The 22,602-nt window shown below is 47.5% G+C and overlaps 2 protein-coding genes across 2 annotated transcripts in view; one reads left to right on the forward strand and one right to left on the reverse strand.

Moving 5' to 3' along the window:
* T265_11531 (hypothetical protein) lies at positions 1 to 21,313 on the forward strand (the record flags this gene model as incomplete). The annotated part of the gene is made up of 5 exons (XM_009178210.1): positions 1 to 123; positions 1,605 to 1,708; positions 1,740 to 1,950; positions 14,795 to 14,962; positions 20,916 to 21,313. 5 exons carry the CDS (start codon positions 1 to 3, stop codon positions 21,144 to 21,146), a joined length of 837 nt encoding a protein of 278 aa, XP_009176474.1.
* T265_11532 (hypothetical protein) overlaps positions 11,273 to 22,602 on the reverse strand; it is a gene marked incomplete at both ends in the record, with an annotated part of 21,865 nt that continues 10,535 nt past the window's right edge. The window contains 2 exons of the mRNA XM_009178211.1: positions 11,273 to 11,818; positions 12,147 to 12,389. Of these exons, the coding sequence (XP_009176475.1) occupies positions 11,273 to 11,818; positions 12,147 to 12,389 (789 nt within the window). The remainder of the gene's footprint in view (positions 11,819 to 12,146; positions 12,390 to 22,602) is intronic.

Consider the following 22,602-nt stretch of genomic DNA (forward strand, 5'->3'; position numbering starts at 1 on the left):
ATGACGAGCAGCCCTACACCCTTTTTTCACTTATGCCTTTCGGGTGAACGACAGCCGCTGAACGACAAGAACAAAACCGACCCGGGGAACTTGGACAAAAGCCTCGATCCTGTGTACCAATCCGTGAATCCGTGAGTCCGTGAAGGTCAAGGCCAGAGCTCCCGAAAGAACATGCCGTTATCAAGGCGTGACAGGAAAGGTTTGCTTTTGTTGACTGATCCTACGCTTCTCAGTTGATCTTACTAAAGTTGGAAAGAGGGCTCCAAAGAAGAAAAAACATAGGGTACATGGTACGTGGAATGACCTCTGTCCTATGGCTGTTCCCGCTTCACGTAGATTCCAGTTCAAACAACATTTGTACGCCTTTTTATGCGGTTTATTTTGCTGGGAAGCTTACTGTTCACTGCTGAAAATACGCAGAGCTGTGGTACTGATTTTTTGCTTTTGCCTGTTTGGTGAATAGGAACCAGTGGAAATCAAGATAATGCTTGACCCGGCACGCGTGGAAAAGATGGGTCGCTTTTTTAGTCTGTCAGTAGACTAACCCGTAAATTTTTCCTTTACGCTTTATTGAATCATCCGTCTAAATTTCCCCTATTCCACACAACTCGCTTCTTGTTACTTCGTTTCACTGGCGCTCATACTTCAGTGTATTATGTGCCGCGCGCACGTGCGATAATTACTGTACATGTATACAAGAGTGCACTCACTCCTTAATGAAATTCGTTCGGCGATTTCTAGGTTGGCGAACCGTCGGCCTAACTCCTTTCTGTCCCAGGCTCATGGCTTATTATCCTCCATCCAGCATTTGAACCCGATCCCAGGCGGGGCACCTCATGGTCAGGGTCTGTGGATAACTTACCTTCTAATCATGTGTGTATCTACGGCACTTCGTGTTTTGAACTTTCGAACTGGGCTCTCATCAGACTTGTCCTTCTCACTTTACCATCAGAAATCGCGGATACAAATCCGTGAACTACGATACTCGTCTCGCGATGCTTGATATCTTTCCCCTGGAGTATCGTCGTCTCAGAGGGAACCTAATTCTTGCTTATGCCCTGTTTGAACAAAGCTTGGCCAACAGGTTTTTCGCCGTTGAATCAGCAAGCACACGGCTCAGAGAGCACCAATTCATCGGGCAACATTTTTTCTCATTTCGGGTAGTAGCTGCGTGGAATGACCTTCCTCCGACGGTTGTCCAGTTCAAATCACTACTAGACATTTATTTATGTGAAGCCTCGCGCTGGCAAGCATACTCCCCCTGACTGAGAACATGACGAGCAGCCCTACACCCTTTTTTCACTTATGCCTTTCGGGTGAACGACAGCCGCTGAACGACAAGAACAAAACCGACCCGGGGAACTTGGACAAAAGCCTCGATCCTGTGTACCAATCCGTGAATCCGTGAGTCCGTGAAGGTCAAGGCCAGAGCTCCCGAAAGAACATGCCGTTATCAAGGCGTGACAGGAAAGGTTTGCTTTTGTTGACTGATCCTACGCTTCTCAGTTGATCTTACTAAAGTTGGAAAGAGTGCTCCAAAGAAGAAAAAACATATTGAAAAGGTTCGGTTGTTTCAACTGTCCATCCTTACATTCGCTCAATAGATCCGTCGTTATATTGACTCTTATAACAGAGCTTACGTAATTACGTTTAACAATCCTCGAAACCAGAAAATTAATGAGCTGCGCCACTATCTTAAAGATGGACAGTGAGCATTACCTTACGTATTATTTTCAAAGAATCATATTCGGGAAAAACAAGGTTACCATTTTGGCACTTGGGAAGAGGTCGGGTAAGGCTCTTCGGCCGCACCTAGACGAATTGTCCAAATTTATAAGAGGACAGTGTGCTCTCCTACTGACGAACTTGTCGGTCCAGGAGTTACGTGAAAAATTTGATGCATTACGTTCCTCAGAATTTGCCCGTCCAGGTGTTCGGGCTCCCCAGACCGTAAGTTGAATTCGAATAGAAGCCAATATTCCATGTTTATGTTATCATATGCCCCGTTGCTTTGTCACACGGGAGTGAGTTTGGAGGCTTCACCCCGCCCGTAACTCGGAATCCGCGTTATTCGTCAAACGGTTCGAAAAGACGTGAATTCCCACTGTCAGGTGGTGGGTTTATCTACGAACCCGACAAAACAGAGGAGCATACTTGCGAGGACCCGAATATCCACGTGAGCACTGTGATAGAATGAATGGCGTTGCGTCCGATGTACAATGGGATTTAGAGGGTCCGGGGGAGATTACGATAATTCACAAAGAGGATATGTACCGACAGTCAGAAGGGCCTTTTTACGAGCTGTCGACCAGACTTGAAACCTGAGGTGGTACCTGATGTGTCGGAGGATTTGTGCCAAACAGGCATCAGGGACATGGGGTGCAAAGTGGTTTCAGTATCAAAAGAGCGTTAGTCCTATTGACGGCGTTCAGTGCGCGCGGAACGAAGGGGGTTGGGTCCGTTTAGAGGTGTACACTCGGTCTTTGACAACTATATTGTCCGAGAGGGCTAGTGGAGCTCTGTATGGACCGGGTGCCTCATACAGCTTGAGGCCTTCTGTTCCCTCTACGTTCTGCTTCAGTTTGGGAAGGCAGATGCCTCACGAAGCCACTATGGGAGAGATTGAAGATCCTTGGTGACTGGTTGACTGCTGGAGGTGTTCTGCTCCTTGTTCTGGACGTCTTTGGTTACTAGCTGTTGTCACACCGTCTGCCTTTGCTAATAGTGCCTTGTCTATTTCCGGAACAGGTGAAAGAGTTCCTGGCTGTTACCACTGTTCCCGTCGACCTCCATCTGTGCTGCGACTTCAGGACACTGGGTGGTTGTAGGGGCAAAGCTTATTTAATGCTATTTTCTAATAGGCGCTGTTTTGTGCAGGCTGCTTGTTGACGTTTGACAATGCGCAGTCAGCGACTTCGTTCACTGAGCGAAGTAAATAGAGTACGGGTTATCACGCGTCACCACAGATATGGATAATAGATATGGGATTGTGGCTTTTTCTTCAAACCTGTCTAGTGAGATCATAATTTCCAGCCTGGGTCTGAACTACTTTGGATATGATTACACTTTCGTAGTTGGGGCCGGTAACTGAACCAGACCGCTTATTTCAACTTTATTGCATGAGTCGGGTTTCTACAGGCTCGCTATAACTAGTCGTTAGTTTGACACAAACCACGTAATTGGAATCAACACAGGTTGCCCACTAAGACCGACAGACCCGGACCTAGTCATCCATTTATAACTCTTTCGTAATGTGACCGATCTAATCCAGAATTCAGTTGAGGGCCGCTGAGTTCCACCTATCATGGTGATACATAGGATAACGAACTTTTCCACTAGCCCGAACGCGGCTTGCTAGTAGCATTGAGATAGGTATCTGGATTGTTCGAGAGCCAGATACCACTCGGTTGCTCAGACCGAAATAGGTGGCTCATCATCGACATAATTGCCAGTAGCACCAAATGATAATGCTGATGCTTCGCTGCCGTACAGCCATGTCAATTTATTTGAATCAAGCCCTATAATTTTAAGAAAGGAACTGTAAAAAGGGGATGTAAAGCTAGTCTACGACAAACATCTGAAATACACTCTCACTCAGACGGACAATCTAGCTAACAGTTGATAGCGTAGACGCCAGGCATCACTTAGCCGCCATATCGTTCAATGTCTCCAGGTAAGCCTAAGTGCCCGACTCTGGAAGGCGAACAGCACATAAATTATTCAAATTTTTCGTGAAATCCGTCATTCCTTATCATGTCGGATTTTTCAGCCCTAGCTCCCGCCACTCCCAATCAGGCATAGCAAAGAACGCTGTTTTCGGTGGGCGGCGACTTGACATGCGTAACACGTCTCAGCCACACTGGCTCCTTGGGTTAGGCACCTGTCTCACCAAAGACCGGATGCCTGATCACTTCATTCCCAATTCGCTAGTTCCACCCAATTCCAGCTATGTTTCTGATACACCGATGCTGGTAGACCTGGAGTCTAAGGTCCTTCCCGCGAATACAGAACTGCAACCCGCATTGTGGTCCACTACACTTTTTCGAAACCCAGTGATGTCTTCATGCCGCAAGTGGTACAAACTAGCAAATACAATTCTAGCTCTTGAGATCCGTACTTTGCCTTTATCCGTCGCAATACTGTTAACAACTTCCGAGATACGTATAATGTCCCACAACTCCCGATGTTACTTCTTCAAGTCAAAATCGCTCCCCCTTTCGGTGCATAGCTGCCGTGCCACCTGAAGGAAGCATGAGGGCTGGGGTACTGCCAGGTTGCCCAAGCCTAGGTCGAGGAGGTCGACAGGCAGACGTCGGGTTCGAACCACGGACGTCTTGAAGCATCAGAGGCATGCTCAGAACCGTGTGTCCCATAGCATCATGGTTTTGCACTTTGTGGGTGCAAAGCACATACTTAAGGACTGGATGACCTTAGTCAGGTTTCCTGGTGATCCTTCCCTCACATTCTCAAGAATGAGAACAATATCGTTCTAATAACCCAGGTTGACAAGGTACCGTTGTTCTACAATCTGTCGAATGGTGAAAATGTGATCGATGCGTCCTCTTGTAGGACGAAAGCCAGCTTGGTTTTTTCACGAAAACCAAGCTGACTGATCACTTACTCTGGTCAGTCAACCTCCGAGGGATAAGAACAGAGAGCACCTTCGATGCCGCAGCTACCAGGGTGACGCCACGATGCTTTTCACGCAGCGTCCCCGTACGCTTTTTGATGGCCTAAGCGGTTAGAGCGCGAATTTTTCTAACCGAACGGTCCGTGGTTCGAACCCGACCTCTGCCTCTTAACTTCCCCTGTCTAGGCTTGGGCAGTCTGGCAGCCCTCGTGCAACCTTCGGGTTGCATGGCAGTTAGGCCCTGAAAGGGTGCTACAGCTGAACTCTTTAAATGAAGGAATAACCATCGATTTGCTACATTCTGGAGGCATTCCCTCCTTAGTGCATACCGCATCAGTGAGCTTTGTCAGGTGAGTCACCAGGGAATATCCTTCTTCTTAGAAGAGGGCTGGATATAGACCGCCTGGTCCTGGCGCCTTATCACGTTTCATTACGAACATTTCGTACTTTGTTCCTCCTGACGGGCGACTTTGGTTCACATTCCTTTCGCCCGTATGAACTGACTCTGGAGTCTGTGTTGTAAGAGGCCAGCCAAACTATTATTCGAAGTGTTTGGCCCATATTTCCAATCGACGTTTTTTCGAGTGAATTAATGAGCTGTCTTTTCCACGTATTGTCTAACTAACCGTTAATTTCCTATAGCCGTTCGGCTGTATCAACTGGTATGAAGCACGGCTGTTTCCGTAGCCTTTTCGTTCACCAAAGCGCGTGGACTCTGCTTAAGCCGTTTGCTGCTTGGCTTTTCTGAGGGATTTCTGTGTGCCATCGTGCCCGTTGCCTGCTGGTATGAATTTCCTGGCATCAGCCAGCATCAATCAAACGCGAAGAGACTGTACCTTACCGTGGTGTGGCGGTTTGTGTCCCTCGACGCCCCACTGAGTTATACTGCGGGGTGTCCGTACGACACAGTCTCATACCAGGTTGGTTACTGGGTAAAGGTCTAACGAACACAGTCTCCTGGACCTCCAGGTTGGGGGTTGGAACATGTATGGCGACGTGTTCCGTAAAAATGGTAATGTACTTGCATTTCCATCCCAACATCACTGCCTTGCGGTTTGGCTTTTGAGCCAATGGTTTTGGTCTAGGACCCTAATTGTCCTCCTATCCAGGTGTGAGCGCCCCGGCAATATCCCAGCTCTCCTACAAACATGACGTTCACAGCTAACAGTACTCTTATGTCCCATCGGCCGTTGCGTGGTGCCATCAGTCGGGTCGCCTTACTTGCTGCCTACAGTAGATTGGATAAGCGAAAACATACTACTGCTTCCGCCCCCATTTTTCTCTTTCACATACTTTTTCTTTCCTCTCTACCCACCCCATTAATAACTCTCTCCTTCTGGGTCCAGCGCTCGGGACTGATGACTCCGTTCGTCGTTCATCGGTTTTGAGCGCAACGTGCAGTCACATGGCACCGACATCCTCAGGTATCTCGAAATCAATCTTCAAGCCTCGGCACACAGTCCATCTGACTGCGTTCAATGCTGCACTTCGAAGCAATCAGGACAACAATCTGCTCTTGCACTCACAATGGACTCGCTTGGGATTGATGTGTGGTGTGTCTCAGAAACAAGAATTCAAGATGCCAGCATAATGGATGAGCTAACCGCTCCGTCAGTCTCTACTCGCTTCCAGCTACGCACCTCTGGTGATTCAGAGGCTGCTGCAACGGGATGTGCAGGGGTTGGTTACGCCCCGAGTCGCTTGACTGGATACCTGTTGATTGTCGCCTCTGTGCGGTTCGTCTGGCAAAGTCTGTGAAAGAGTCTCGCGTGCAGGTTTTAACGACGCTCTGCTGTGGCGAGCTAAAAGCTCAGATATCATGGTGGTTATAGGAGATATGAATGCACAAGTGGGCAGGCTTAGCGTATCTTAGACTCAGTTAGGTGGTCGACATGGATTGTGCTCGGTACGTATGGGAAATGGTGAACCCTTGCTTCAGATGCGTGCTGATCGCAGGCTGTTTTTATGCAGTACTAACCCCCGAAATAGCCGAAGTCGTCTGGCCACATGGTTTCCTCCAACGGCGTACCGGCCACAAACTCAAATCGATCACGTTGCCATTCGCTACAGATAGAGCGGATCAATAACTGACTGCCGGTCGTTTTGGAACACATTTGTGGATTCTGATCACGCGCTCTTCTGGAGTCGTTTCTCCCTTGCATTTTCCGGGGCCGCGTAAGATGCGAACAAATTGCTTGGCAACTGAAGGACTGGCAGATCCGGATGTTAGACGAGTTTATCAGAATCGTCTTCTAGATTCTCTTCACCATCAGATGGGGATTCGTGACGAGATTACCACCTCTTTGCATAGTGCTGGGTTTTTTTGCCTCTGGCACGGCCCAACCCAGCGCACGCAAGCACTGGATTTCAAACCGAACGGTGGCACTTTCCAAATTTCGCAGAAATATCCTAGCAGGTCCCGAACATAACCCGGTGCGAAGAGTTATCAGAGAGTGAGGGTGCGAGTCGACCGTGTAGTATGGTGGCCATAGAAAGCCAAAGAAATGGAAGAGGCCCAGAAAGCCGGTAATGCTCGAAGAGTATTCCAGTTGATCCATGCGACCGGTCCGCGGAAACCACCTGTGAGCGAAACCATCGAGTATCAGAATGGAACAACCATCTCGAATAAAGAATAACACCTCGGCCGTTGGGCTGAATACTTCGAACAACAACGATCTTGGCCCCCAGCTGGCGCTCATCCAGAGCCCACAGGTGAACTAGAACCCTGGACGGTGAACGTGGAACCACCTACGGCGTCGGAGGTTTACGACTGCATATGTTCTCTCAAGCGCCACGGAGGTCCGGATGACCTCCCACTCGCATTGTGCAAAGACGGCGGTGAAGTCCTCAGTCAGCGCTTGTCCGATCTGTTTGCTTGCATTTGGGAAAAGGAATCTGTCCCAGACAACTGGGGAGAGTCGGTGATGGTGCCCATTTTCAAAAAAGGGGCACGTAGTGAGAGTGGTAACCACGAGGGGGATCAGGTTGACCGCGTACGTAACGAGACCGTCGGTGTCAATTGTGCCTTACGTTGGCTTGTGAGATACTGATTCGAGAGCATCAAACGGGATTCCGGCCTGGTAGGGGTTGCGTTGACCAAATCTTCACACTGCGTCAGGTGCTAGAACAACGCCATACGTATAAGCTACCGGCAATTCTAGTATTCCTGAATTTCCAATGCGCATTCGACTCGATTGACCGTTCTGTTCTTCTTGACATGCTTGCCCACCAAGGAATGCCCCGGAAGTTCGTGAACATAATAAGTTCTTTGCATTCCCCGACGTGTGAGAGTATACGGAGAGCTCTCCAAAAGCTTCCGTACATAAAGTGGTGTCCATCAGGGATGCCCACTCTCTTTATTCCTTTTTAATTTCGTGGTCGATGAAATAATGAGACGAACGCTGGAGAGTCTCCAAAACCCTGGTGTTCAAATAGCCTGTGAAGAAAATCTTGTCGATCTGGAATATGCAGACGACATCGTTCTCGTCTTCGGAGAGGAGAAGGCGCAGGTGTTTTCGGATGAATTGAACAAAGTCATCCCATCCTTTGGCATGTACTTTGCATCCACAAAGTGTAAGGTCATGCATAAGTGGGACGTGCAGTCGCTGAACGCGTCACTTAGAATTCAGGGAGAGTTACTTGAAGTTGTGGAGCGTTTTACACATCTTGGAAGTTGTATTGGTTGTTATTGTAGTGTGGCAGATGAGGTGAATGCACGAATCTGTAAGGATCGGGTCGCGTTTGCTAATTTGAGACGCGACTTTAAAGCGGTAAACTTCTGAATCTCAAGGGACGTGTGTATCAGGCTACAGTACGGGCTGTTTTGTTGTGTGGATGTGAGACTTGGTCTGTTGGAGCAGCGGAGCTGAGACGCCTTCAGGTGTTCGACAATCGTTGTCTCAGAACCATAGCTTGTGTGGGTTGATGTCGGAGAATCCGTAACGAGGCAGTTAGGTAGTGAATTTTCGGTTGCGCAACGCATACTTCTATTGAATAATGTGTCCAGCACCAGAAGCTGTGTTGGTTGGGACATGTGTGTCTAACCGCCGTTTGCCGAAAACATTGCTGTTTTCCATGCCCAACTCAGAGTGGTGGCCAACCCTTGACTTGACAGGGGGTTGTGAAGGAGATTACGGTGCCGTCGGTGCGACTCGCCTTCCAGGATGGGGACCGCGTGATCCTTACTGCGCCAGGTTGGAGACACTTCAACCGTTGTCAGTGGCGTTCTTGTTGTCCGTTTCTATTCAGATTGCCTGAGTGAATTCTTGGAGGTGTAGGCACCTCGGAGCGATAGTAATGAGCTAGCGCTTAGTCCCCTCTCTGCCCACCTCTGTTCTTTTGTTCACGATAAGGCTTTCAAACGAATCATGGTTATACAGCAGCAAAGTATCGGTGTTGAATAATTCTTTCATGCTGTCGACGATGATAATGACCTTGAGAACTGCCGGAAGTTCGTTATCACACACATAGATACAGAGTTTTGGGGATAATAATATCCCAACACCTTCCCTTGTGAAACATTAGTAACAGGTTGGACGTGGGTCGACCTGGATACGCCCCGGCCGGCGTCGGTATGTACACCGCCTGGGAAAAGTGCTGGATCAAGCCTGAGTCGCCGGTCACACTCTCTTTCGAAACTTCATCAGCTTTCAGCTCAAGAGTGTCGAGCAATATGTCCAACGGTACGGTGCCCGAACATACTGGAGTTCCCGGCGTGCTGTTAAAGCAGAGTTGGTTTTGATGTCTGGTCAAGGTTTCTTGACCAACCGACACGTCGCACATCACACTACCGCTTATGCGCAGGATGCGACTTGTAATCCACCCATCGTGTCCCTGGCAATAGTCAAAGACAAGTACGGGTGCTCCTACCTTGAATGGGGCTCCAGCTGCCACCGGTATGTGCCTTGACTCAGTAGACTGTATTGGTAATATGGAAAAATGCACCATTCTCAGTTTACGGCCCATGAGTGACTCTGAAGGGGACTGGTGGTTCGTCAAAATACCACTCGGGGTCGTTCGGTACACAAACAGGAGTCTCTGAAGGGCTTCGATGGATGTCTCCTCCTCTCCAGCTTCAAGCAAGACCCTCTTGAAGGTGTTGACGAAGCGTTCTGCTTAACCATTCAATTACGGGTGAACGAACCTGTGTTATAGCATATCGAGTGCCAAAAACGCGGAACTCAGCGGAGGTGAACTCCGAACCATTGTCTGACACGATGGACTCCGGTAAGCCTTGCTGGCTGAAAGTGTTGGATAACACACGCAGCTACTAGATGTTTTTGGAGAGGACACCGGAATGATTTCTGGTCACGTGGAAAAAGCGTCAACCAAAACTAAATAGGAAGTGCCATGTATCGGTCCTGCGTAGTCAATGTGGATCCGAGACCAAGGCTTTTCAGGTCGAGGCCAGGGAACCGGTGTTTGATGTGGCGGGTTCTTGGCAACTTGTTGATATCAGAGGCAGCGTTTTACGAAATCCTTGATGTGCTGGTCCATGCGCGGCCGCTAAGTGTAACTGCGAGCTATTGACTTAATGTGGCTTATTCCTGGATGCCCAGAATGGAACTGACGGAGGGCGAGATAATGCATCGGCCTGAACGAAGTCGGTTTTGCGACGATATTGAATATCAGAGTCGTAGCCCAGAGTAATAAGCTCCTATCTTTGCAGGCGGTTGGCAGTGTCTGGGAATACCTTTCTTTGAACCGAAAATGGATAGTAATGGTTTATGGTCAATAAGTTAGATGAAACGGCGACCGGACGGCGAGCGCTAAGACGAACGCTCATTTTTCCATCTGTCGATACTTTTGTTCTGCTGGCGTTAGTAATATCGACACATGCATGATGGTCTTCTCCGATCCGTCTGGGAAGAAGTTCAGAATGACGGTATTAACTCCAAAAGTAGAGGCACCAGCTGCCACGCCGATCGGCAGTTTTGGGTCGTATTGGGTCATTAGCAGATCGAAACTGAGCATGGCCTTCAGCCATTAGCCCGATTCTTCGCGTTCTTCTGGCCAGCACCAGGGGACGTTCCTTCCAAGCAGCTGATTTAGTGGGGGTGGAATGTTGTGTGGCGAACGCAAGAATTCCGTTCCAAAAAGGAACGTAGTGATGGGACATCCTTAGTAGTTGACATCTGCTGTATAGCTCTAACGTTCTCCGGGTCAGGATGATGACCGGAGGCGCGGAAGATGAAACCAGGATACTTCGCTGTTGTCAAGAAGAATTGACACTTCTCAGGACGGAGGTGGAGGCCATTGTCCTGAATGCGCGGCAAGACGGCATTGGTCCCATCAAGAATCTATTCGGGTGAAACAGCAACAATTAGCACGTCGTTCAGGTGTGCGAACGATGGAATGCCAGATTGGATGGCGTCCATAAACTTCTGGAAAATTGCTGGGGCGGTTTTGACGCCAAACGGGAGACGACTGTATTGATACAGCCCGCGGTATGTGTTGGTTGCCAGCATTGGGCGTGATTCTGGTGCGACTTCAATTTGAAGATACATTTCAACAAGGTCGATTTTCGCGAAGAAATTCCCACCGTTCAGAACAGTGAATAGGTTGTCGGACACTGGTAGTGCACAGTTGTGCTACTGAAGAGCGGTATTTAGGCCGGTTGAGAAATCGGCACATATGCGGACGTCACCATTTGGTACCTTCACCACGACGATCGGCGCTCCCCAGGGGGAGTGGGATATATGGGGACATAACGCCTTGTTGTTCCAGCCGTTGAAGTTCGGCATCTACCAGTGAAAGGGAGGCGTACGGGACTTTTTTTGGATGGAAGACTGGCGTAGCACCCGCAGGAGGTGGAGGACTGCTAGTGTCACAGTGCACTGAGGTAGACCTGGTTGGATACGCCGTAGGAGACTGAATTGTATTGCAAATGACGCTTATTGGAATGTCGACTAACCCCAGTCGACCGAACCAATCAAGATCCAATAAGGTCAGCTCAGCTGCCGGTACATAACACGAATATACACTGTATTGGAGCTCACCGGAAAGTTTTAGCTCTCCATCGCAGGCACTGGTAGCAGTTCGAGCGGCTTCTCCGATCGGAGGTTGCCGGGGCTTGCGCCAAAGCTTCTCCGAAATGATGGTAATGTCCGACGCAGTGTCCAACTGCAGACGGACTGGATGACCATTGACGGCGACTGTAAGATACTTTCGGTGACCTGGGTTGTTGATCTGGAAATTGGCAGCAAATTGAGAGAGGGGCCAACAGAGTTCGATTTCGGTTTGGGACAGACGCGTGATGACGGCTATGAACTATCAGAGGCCGTATGCATCCGTGATTGACAATGCCCATTTTTGTATCCCACGGACTTACATAGGCGGCACCGATGCTGTTTGTAGAGACAGAACTTGACGAGGTGCCAGCCTTAATAGTGCCAACATTGTAAAGGTGGTGTCTTCTTTGGGCTTATGTTTTGCTCTGGACCAGAGTACTGTGAGGCCGATTTGGTCGAGCCGGAATCGTCAGAGCCAGGCTGTTGCGTAGCCTGATTGTATGAACTTCGGGACCGCCATGACTCCCAAGTTGGACCATCGCGGTGTCTTGCTTCAGGTTAAGCAATCGTTGAATTTTGAGGTGATGGCCTGCACCGTCATTGATGGGTCCTGCTCGATGCGGCTGAGGCGTCGGGTACGGATTTCTGCATCCTTCGGGGATTATAGACCGGATATTAAAATCAGCGACTTGAACTGATCTTCCATTAACGATACGAGTTTGAACCGTTCGCATTCCCGGTTCACGATCCTGGAATAAGTGAGAAAGTCGTCTGAGTTACTTTTCACGAGCTTCAGGCGTCGATAATGGATGTTGGAAATTGGCGTTTGCTCACCGAATATTTGTGAGAGCGTGTGAAGCGTTCCGTCAAAAGTGAAGCCACGTGGGTTCTTCGGAAGAATATAGTTAGCGTACTTATCGTGCCCTGCGGGTCCAAGTTTGCGAACCTTCCAACTATCATCTTGAGTTGAAAACTCGACCCTGAACAGGTCTCCACAGCGACGAAACCAAGCATCAAACGTTATGCCAGCCGAGGCTTTATAGCGAAACGTAATGATACCGCCAGCGATTTCTTTAACCGAAGTTTGCACCTTTGACTTGGTGTACGCAGATTATACAGTTGTGCTAGAAAGTAACAGCCTAAACAGCATTAGGATCGGTTGCTTGCCATATTGTGTAGGATTCCCAGTCGCATGCGAGGGGAGTTACGTGACCCCCAACGAAGACCTATTAGCACCCGGTGTGACTAGCCACTCTCATTTTGCACATCTGTGTCCGTCCTTTTGGAGTCTTTCACCAGCGTGGTTTCTCAGGGGAATGGTAGATAGTGGGTGGTCATGCGCTCTACATGTCCTCACTACTTAGCTTATTTTATTTGCTGTTCTAGTGAGTCTTATTCGTTACATCGCCTACGCTCCTGCCATGCTATTAAACACCTGTGACCAGTGATTTGGAGGTCTTCGGGTTGGACAGGCAAGTAATCCAATTTTGGAAGGGATGTAAGTGAAATGGAAACCCAAGACAATTGGGAACTTTTCCGGTATTACATTTAAGGTAGATTTTGCGGAATGAATATTATTGAATGACGAAACGGAGTCGCCTGCATGATCCGTGTTCACCAATATTTCTCAAGGTACCATTTTGATTCCTAGATGTCCGGTCTCTTGTACACTGTGTTCTTTGATTGTATCAACAACGAAATCGAACGAAAAAATCACAGAACAGCTTCATTATCTGTGGCACACGTCTGTACAATTTATTGTAAACTGTAACGCGACCAGAGGAGCCAGACTAAGGGACAGGAAGGATACTAATAAACTTCAGGGGCGAGATAGCTCGGTGGTTAGAGCGCGCAATTACATACCGGAAGGTCCGTGATTCGAACCCAACCTCTTCATCTCGACTTCTCCTGTTTAGGCTTGGGCAACCTGGAAACATCCCAGCCCTCGTGCTTCCTTCGGGTATTATGGTAGCACCGAAAGGATGCTACAGCTGAATGATTTTTAAAATTTATTTTCAGGGGCACTTTTCTTCGCCCAAGCATATTTAGGATTCGCGCATTTTAAGTCAAGAACATAGATTGGGGCCAGGCTGTACATGTGGAACCGCACAAACGTTTGACGTAAAGAAGTGATCAATGCACCTCTTACTTTCTATAAGACCACCCTGCAGGCTATTTTATCATGTATCGGTGAGACTCGTGTACAGAGCATCGGAGATTTCTCCCAGTTTTCGACAACGCATGTATTAGGGTCATACGTTTACGTCACTGAGTTCGCAATAAAAAAAACGTTCCTCCGGTTGCGGAACAAGTGCGCCAACCGATGTAAATTACAGTAGTGTGCCACGTGTGTGAAACCATTGTACCGTTTTTCATCTGTACATTAGAGTGACGCAAACATAATGGTAGGCAAACTGCAACATGGGGAGTATTTAACCGCCGTTGATGTAACGCTACCTACGCTCGGCTGGTGACTTTGAAAGATATGGCTATCAACGGGTCTATGGCCAGTTTCTATACATATTTTCTATTCGACCTTTCGGGGTCCCGGCATCGCATCGTATTTGGCTGTCCCTAAATATTATCTACTGTAATGGTGATTTTGATTGCCAGGATGATGCTCATAATTCGCTCTACAGATTTACGGCGTCCGCCGGTCGCTTTTGGATGGAATTATTCATAATCGCCGTCATGGAGACAAGAGCCTTTCTTAATCGCCTCTCCGGTATTGAGAAGGCTGATGATGAAATAAACAGTCACTTTAATGACTCCAGCGGCTGAGGGTGCCGTTAGATTTTATGGTTTATGTTAAGAAAGATGAGCTTAAGTTTCTGTAGGTATTGCCTTAAGCACACTACGACACAAGCTATAACCACACGTTGATTTTACATCTTATATGAGCATATTAGCAATTTTTCCAATTTTTGATAGCGATCTTCTGAGCAATATTTCTATCAGTGATGTCTGATTGTTCGCTCGTTTTGTGAGGGGTTTGGTTTTGTCTGAACTATAAGGCTTTTGCAGACACATTATGTCCATAGCTAACTTTCCGTTACAAGGAACTTATACCTGTGCTAATAAGTAATGGTGTTCTGTAATGTGTTTTCTATTTCCATCCGCCATGTGAACTACTCGCGTATTTCCATGTTTTAAGGTAACATTAGCTGCTGGGCCGTGCCATAAATTCGCCCATACATTGGAGCCCTATTTACGGGAGCTTGGACTACCTGTCAAACTGGTGCGGGGTATCGTTACTCTAGAAGAAGACTATATCGTGTGCAGACGGGACCAGGAATTGACTCCGGAGCAGTGTCGTGTTTTGGTAAGCTTTGTTTTTCTGCGAATCCCCTAACAATGGACACCATATCGCTCTTGTGGAGCAAGATGGCGTAATGGTTAGAGCGGACCATGTGGTACGTGGTTCGAATCCGACTTCAGCATCTCGACTTCTCTTGTCTAGGCATGGGCAACCTGGCAGCATCCCAGTCTTCGTGTTCCCTTCAGGTAGCATGGCAGCCGGGCACTGAAAGAGTATTACGGCAGAACGATTATTTTTTATAATAACAGGAACACCCGATGTCTACTCTGTTCTTGTTCAACTTCTTCATTTATGAAAAAATGAGGCGACCGCTGGAAGGTCCGCAAACCACCCGGGATTCAAATAGTTGCTGGTGAGTTAATCTGGAGTAGGCAGACGACATCTTCATCCTTGAAGACGAAGGCGAAGCACAAGCCCTTTTGGAAAAGCTGACCACCACCGTACCACAGTTCTACACGCGTCTTGCATCTTCAAAGCCCAAGGTCGTGTTTCGGAAAGTGCAGTCTCTGAACGCACTCCTAATAATTCAGGGAGAATCACTGGAGTTTGTGGGGAATTCCACATGCCTCGGTATTTGTATCAGCTCTGACGGAAGTGTGCCTGACGGAGTCAGTGCACGAATACCAAAGACCCGAATCACGTTGGCTAGTTTGGTTTTGGTATCGAAACGGCATACCACTGGATCTCAAGGGTCGCATTTATCAGGCTACATTAAGGGTCACGTTGTATGGTAGCGTGACTTCGCCACTGCAGACAGATGATGTGGACTCAGATCATACCCTGCACGTGTTGCCCCTCGTTTTCCAAAAGCCAAGTTCATTCAGTGACTGCAGGATTCGGTCGTCAGCAACAGCTATCTGGAAACCAACCAGTCGTGCAAATGAAGACCGGTTCGAAACTCGAAACATTGAAATCGGTTTGACTGTGTGTCCCAGAACGAGGCCACGGCCCAATTCAAGTTGGATCTCACAGCGATCCATATCCCCATTTGAGGCGATGAGGTCCACCAGGACGAGAATGCGATTCAGTATGATCTCCGCTCTGGCTTGCACTCTCAAGACTGACCGTAAGGAAAGCCCAAGAAATGGGGATGGCGCAAGCGATCTGAAAAGTTACTCGCAATACCGGACCAAGAAATCCACCAATCAGTGAAGCCATTAATAATAAATCCCAATAATCTCCCTTTCAGTGTACCGTTTTCATGCTACCGGAATGAACCATGGAGGCTAAGATACTGCCAGGTTACCCAAACATAGACAGGAACGATCTAGACCCACAGGTTTTGTTGGAATCACGGACCTTGTTATTCGTGAACTCGCGCCTTAACGACTGAGCCAACTCGAGTTCATTACAGAAAATCGCGGTTCAAAATATATCCCTCCGCTTACTTTGGTGGGTGAAATAACAATTTGACTCACCTGAAGTGCCCAGCATAATGGGATTTGAACTGCTCGGCCCCAACAGTAGATGAATTCAATAGCGAAATCAAAATTTTGAAGTGAAACAGAGCACGCGATCCTGGTATTTTTCCACTGTTTTGTTTAAGGATAGAGAATAGCTCGTTGGTTTTCTGAAAAAGCATTTGGTGGACGAGTGATGATGATGATTGATTGATCTGGCACATCAGCAATCATCTCGGTCTTTAGAAAGGATGCGTGAACACTGAAAACTATCATGGTGACTGGCATCGAAGATGCTGTTTGGCCTCATCCTTCGAAGCTGACTGAAGATAAGGGGAGGCAGATCCGTGCTGTGTTCCTCCCTGCATGAGGTTGCGTCGATCTCATTTTCATCCAACAGATCCTGGGTCAGCGACCCTGAATCCAGGATCTAATATTGGTTGTCTTTCTCGACTTGAAAGCTGCTTTTGACACGTTTGTTCGTCGACAAAAGCTGCCCTGCCTTCTCGATCCGAGAAGTAATCTCATCTCCACCCAATTCATCGGAACTAATACAACCGCCCAGGTAAACAAATTTATCTATCATTGGCTCGTCTGCAAGCGGGAGGTCCGGGTTTGCTCCCAGCCAGTCCTGTAGTAGCACTTTAGTTTTTGTAGGCGTGAATCACATGTCAAGGCGTGCGGCCGAACTACTTAGGTCATTTAAAATGGGTTGCATTTTTGGAGGATCTGAACCAAAAAAAGCAACGTCCCGAGAGCATTTCGACCCTCGAGGTGTCAGAGTCAGGCAGAAAATTTTTAAGCAGTACCTCAGTAACAAAGTTGAACAGGAAAGGCGAGAGATTGCAGCCTTGTCTTACACCACTGAATCTGGTGACCTCAGAAGGAAGCTTGCCGTATACTCTTATCCGTCCACAGGAGTTAGCATACAGTTCCCTCATAAGGAGTATAAACCAGTAAGGGGCACCGTTGATCGCCAGGCACGCGAACGTTTTTGAGGATGGGCAGAGTCAAAAGCAGCTTCCAGATAAAAAAAGGCCCACATGGGACGTTTGGAAGAGTGTCATTGTTGAAGAGCTTGTCTCGGGGTGAGGATATGGTCGATGTATCATCGTCCAGGGCGAAACCTACCCCGATTCTCACGAATCTGTCTCTCACGATAATCGATCAACCTGCGCAAAGTAATGTCAGAGGGAACCTAAGATGCGGCGGATACCAAGCTGATACTACGACGTATGATGTTCTTGCGCCCTTTTTGAAAACTGGGATGACGGTGGGTCCCTACTTATATCATATCCTCCTTGGACACCCATTTCGCCCGTTATTAACCCAAAATATGTTACTCACCCTACCCTCTTTCTTGACACATTGAAGTGTGCCGGTCTGGTACGTGTCCCTCTGTTTCTTCCGAAATCGCGCTTTATGAACCATTCTAGTCGTAACAAGCCTTTTTTGTCTCTTCTCGTCTAACTGCGCTGCACAGATTGATCTGGAAAAATTCACATGTAGCTCATTCTAAGTGTAGATTCCGTTCTGACTCGACCGGTTACTGTCACATTTCAATCACCACTGTTTTCTCGAATTTGCGGACAAACAGCTGCTAGTGCTCTGCAAACGTTATCATCAAGGTACTCAAGGTGCCATAGCTCTTGGTATGTTTCTCCTGTTCGGAGAATCGCATGGCATCTGGGCGCCGAAAAAGTACTACAACTGTACGACTGGGTATTTATTAAGTTGAATTGGCGCACGTTGGCGAGTTCCGATTGAATAAGACCTGGAGATCTTGCTTACTAACTCTTCCGTTAACTAGACTGAATGTCTTATATATTCGTTCACCTCAAGCTCGTTTGGGCGTAGTTTCGCATCAGACTTGGATTTCTTGTTTTTCCATGCCTTAGCAGACGATCCCACCGTCTTCATATTCCACCGTGCTAACTGTGAACATACTGGACATCAAAATTGTGAGCTTTCTCGATTCAGCTTTCAACCCTGATACTTCGCTACCGTATGCCAGGCACTAGTACAAAAATTAACCATCCTATTCTCCTGAGTCTGAGTGATGAAAAGTTTTCCCTATTTTAGGGTAGAATCCTTCTTTTGATTACTTGACCAAGTTCAACGAAAGCTGTGCCTTTCCACTATCGACTGCTCTTTTATTCTTTTCGAAAGTTGATTTTCCACTCTATTGTTACCACCACATCAAGTGTCCTTCTGGACACAATTTTTCCACTTTTTGACCAGAGTCACCCATTCATCCCGCCTGTTTACTTCCAGCCCCATTCTCAGGTCTAGGTATTCTGTATCACCATTATTTTTCGATGGAGATTTCATATTGCAAATGAACTCAATCTGTGCTGAAAATCCGGGAGGCACTGTGGAGCTGTTTCAGCCTTACTTAGAATCATCAACAGCACGCACCTCTAAGGAGATGTGAACCCGCGACTTCCAACTCCTCAGGTATCGAAATGCCCCGTGATGTTTGCTCACGAACATCGGGTACGCTGACGATATCGGTGTCCTAGGATCACACCCTTTAGAAATGTGAACTATTTAAACAAACCCTAATAATTCTGCTGCACGGTTCAGTGCTCTTCGATCCTGCAACGTGTAGTGTTACTGCGAGATTCGGTGGGGTCGCACCCAAACGTCATGCTTTCAGGTGATCCGATCGCTTTGGTTGTTTGCAAGTTGGTTCACCTGGACAGCTGCATAAGTCTCGGTGTTTTGGCGAAAGACGTAGTCATCTCCCTAATTGGGAAGGCTAGGACGGCGGTTGTCAACCTTAGGCGTTTATGACACTTAGGTGTGACATCAACTTGACTCTCAAGGGTAGAGTATACAATTCCGCGGTCCCATCTGTCCTAATTCATGAACCGAAGACGTAGCCGTTGCGTGATAGACCTTCGAAGGTCTAGTGTTTGACTTTTGGTGCCTCCGAACCATCGTTCGAGTCTGATGGAAACACCAGATGAGTAACGCTAGATGTATTTTCGCCTTCATTCTCTCTCGGTAAGTCAGCTGGTCACACTCCACGGGTTGCGTTGGTCAGATCATGTTCTTCATATGCCAGAAGACCGTTTGCCTTTTAGAGCCCCGTTCTACCAGCTATGTCGGATGGAGGCAACAGAAAGCGTTCAGTTCATAACCTGGCAATGGAACATCAAAACCCTTACCAGTCAACTCAGTCACCGTAGCTACCGCGGGACTAGACAAACCAGTGGTTGGTGACCCTAACAAATATTGCTGTCACGCAACTAATGGCGGTCTTACATCAGAGCTATTGCCTTCACTGTATAGCCCTCAACCCGTGCCACACTGGATAGACAGAACCGTTCGACGTCAATAAACTGACTGCGCCAACTCCAATGCGTAGCTCTCACTCCGTTATCTTCGGTGAACGAAGATGTAGCAGTTCGGACCACTGCATTCCGAGCTGAAAAACTGAACACCGAACTGCAGTAGATATATCAGTTTCGAGAATCCCTCATCTCTCGGAATTCATCACTCGAGGAACCAGTTGGCAACTGACCATGTGTGAATCGCGTGAATGGTGAGTGGCACTGTATCCTGATTAAGCGCGAGTTAGTCCTACTGCTGATCAGTTGCTCGTGATCAAGTGGTAGGTTGCTGGTTTGGATCTTCAGAGAGCATCATAAGATGATTCCGAGCAAGGATGAAACGACTATGCAGTGCATCCGGTTTTTCTATATTGGTTGACTTGACCTGCGGAATTGAATTTTGACTGCAGTTTGGAAATCTCATACTACCACAAAAATCGTCATTTCTCAAATCTACTGGGCGCTTATTCACTTCTGTGCTTTCCGAACTTCTTGTCTTCAGTTAGTTTCGACAGCACATCAACGTTTAACACTTATACAACCATAAGTCTTGTTATGAAGAAATGATTAAGAAGGGACTGAGTACTGGCTCACTGCAACCAATACGAGGTGTCCAACTTCCAGACATTTATTTAGGCAATGTTTGTCAAATTGGAGAATTTTTTTCTCGATCAGAGTTTCATTCCAAACAACTGGGCAACGCGGTACAATGTCAATTAGAAGGCGTCTTCAAGGTGACGATAGCAACAACAGTTTGGTTTACTGGTGAATTTGATTATGCTAAGTGCCACTACCAACGAAGGTTGGGTGACACTAGGGGACAATCGTAAACAGGTAGTTGAATTGTACGATCGGCTCTGCGCAGATGCATCTATAGGGCTCTCTTTAGAAGCAAGTGCTACCCGATACGGAGTACAGAGCAAAAAACAATCCTGGGAACCAGGTTGGGAGTGAGGGTAGCAGTCAACGGCTTTGTTTTTCTCATACTTTCCTTCTGTAAACTCGCATAGAACGGTCGATACTCCACCTTTGCATTCACTTCACGGCCAGTGATTCATACAGGTAATTGTTCTTCACCACATCATCGCACTCATTTGCTGAGTGTCACTTTATTCTGCCACGCCATGTCGTCCAGTTGGCCGAAGGCACAGGTCGGCCTGCTGTCCTTTTCCAACCGGTTCGTTTTTATCTTTATCTCTACCTTCTCTCCCCCCAAAGAAACTATTTGAACTTCAGCTATCCGAGTTCCGTGTCGCCATCATTGCGTTCTGGTCTGAGGAAGAGGGCGTTTTAGAAGTGTCCGATTCAGATAGCCGCCAAATGATAACGTCCTTGGCCCCTGCCGTACGAGTAACATGTCAGAAGCTGGACGACGGACAATATTACTTCATCCCAGAAGTAGTTCCAGATGAGCCAGAAGACGCGTTAATGACAGACGGGGGACAATAATTTAATCCTCTTGCTGTTCCGTATGATGCCAGAGGTGTATAAAGCGAGTTGCCTTTGTGAAAAGTGTTTTTCTTGCAGCAGTGATTTACTTAGGTCTTTGGGGTTTTACTGGCACTCAATTTTCGTTTAAATGTTAATCAAGCTGCTGTGGAAATACTAGGGTGTGAAGAGAATTTATGATTCGTATGCTGGTATTAGCTGTTTGTTTTGGGTATTTGACACTGCGAAGTACTCAGCAATGCTTATGCTATCCGACTACTGTACAGAAACCTACGAATCCAAGTCTATCACCAATCTTCTTCAAGATGGAACGACATGTATATTCGTTGTAGGAGGAATAACCCCAAACGATTCGGTCTTTTTTAGTAAAAACTTCAGATGTTGCAGTCGTTGACTGTGTATCTATCTAAGCCAAGTCTGCAGATAACTGAATTCCAGTGATAGCTATTCAGTCAAACCTCGGTCGCAAGAGCTTCATCCTCACGTCATGTGCTAGATCCTAGAAGGGAGTCATTCAGCACTTCCCTAGCATAGCGTCCAAACAACCCGGATGAGGGTTCAACTTTATGGATAGTGTCAGATTGCCTATGCTCAGATAGCAACAACCGAAATATGGACCTTTCGACCCGAAGCTGGCAGCCATTTCGCGTTAAGTCTGACCTGATTTCCCATGGTCCGTGTCCATGTACTATCGAATAACCTCTGTAAACTCGTCTATCACGCGGCGTTTTTTTCGTTAAATCCTTTGAAGGACCTCGAAACTCTGGCTTTCCTAACACAGGCAGGTGTGCTCTAAAGTAAAGAAAAGCTGAAACATTCTTTATGCCCTCTTTCCACAAAGGCCGGCTTTTGGGAGCCATAGCGCTGTAGGTTATACATGTGACAAACAAGCTGTCATGTTTACGCTATGGGTATTGAGGCATGGCACAAGTCACTCTAGCATTCAACTTCATTTCTGGCCATACCACCGGTAATAGCATGACCGTGGTTTATGTGGTTGGCTGCGTCAACTAGCTTAACCTGAAAGCACTTCGCATGACAGGTCCTTCAGCGGGACTACTCAGGTTACTAAATATTTCTACCAGCATTTCAGTCTCAGGTTTCGGCGACTGATTGAGATCATTTCATAGCCCCGCGGTCCATTCTCAAACCAGGATAGAAATAGCCTCCTTTGTCACCACTGGGTGTAGTTAGCTTACGGCGCCTTTAGGGGGGCAACATTTTACCTTGGGCACTTGCTTCCAGGGTAGAACGGTCGTCGAAGTTGCCAATTCTCTGATAGCAGTGATAGTGTTCTACTTTTGGTGGAAGTGGTTCGTGCACTTTCCAGCGCGGAATCGTTTTTTCACGGTTGTCATGCCCCTCTGGAATATAGCTATCAAACATAAACTAAAACCACAAGTTACGTAGTCCTAGATGTGTGCCAACAAAAGTCAGTTATGTATTCAAACCAAAT

The sequence above is a fragment of the Opisthorchis viverrini genome (assembly GCF_000715545.1).
Source record: "Opisthorchis viverrini unplaced genomic scaffold opera_v5_521, whole genome shotgun sequence".
NCBI lineage: Eukaryota > Metazoa > Platyhelminthes > Trematoda > Opisthorchiida > Opisthorchiidae > Opisthorchis > Opisthorchis viverrini.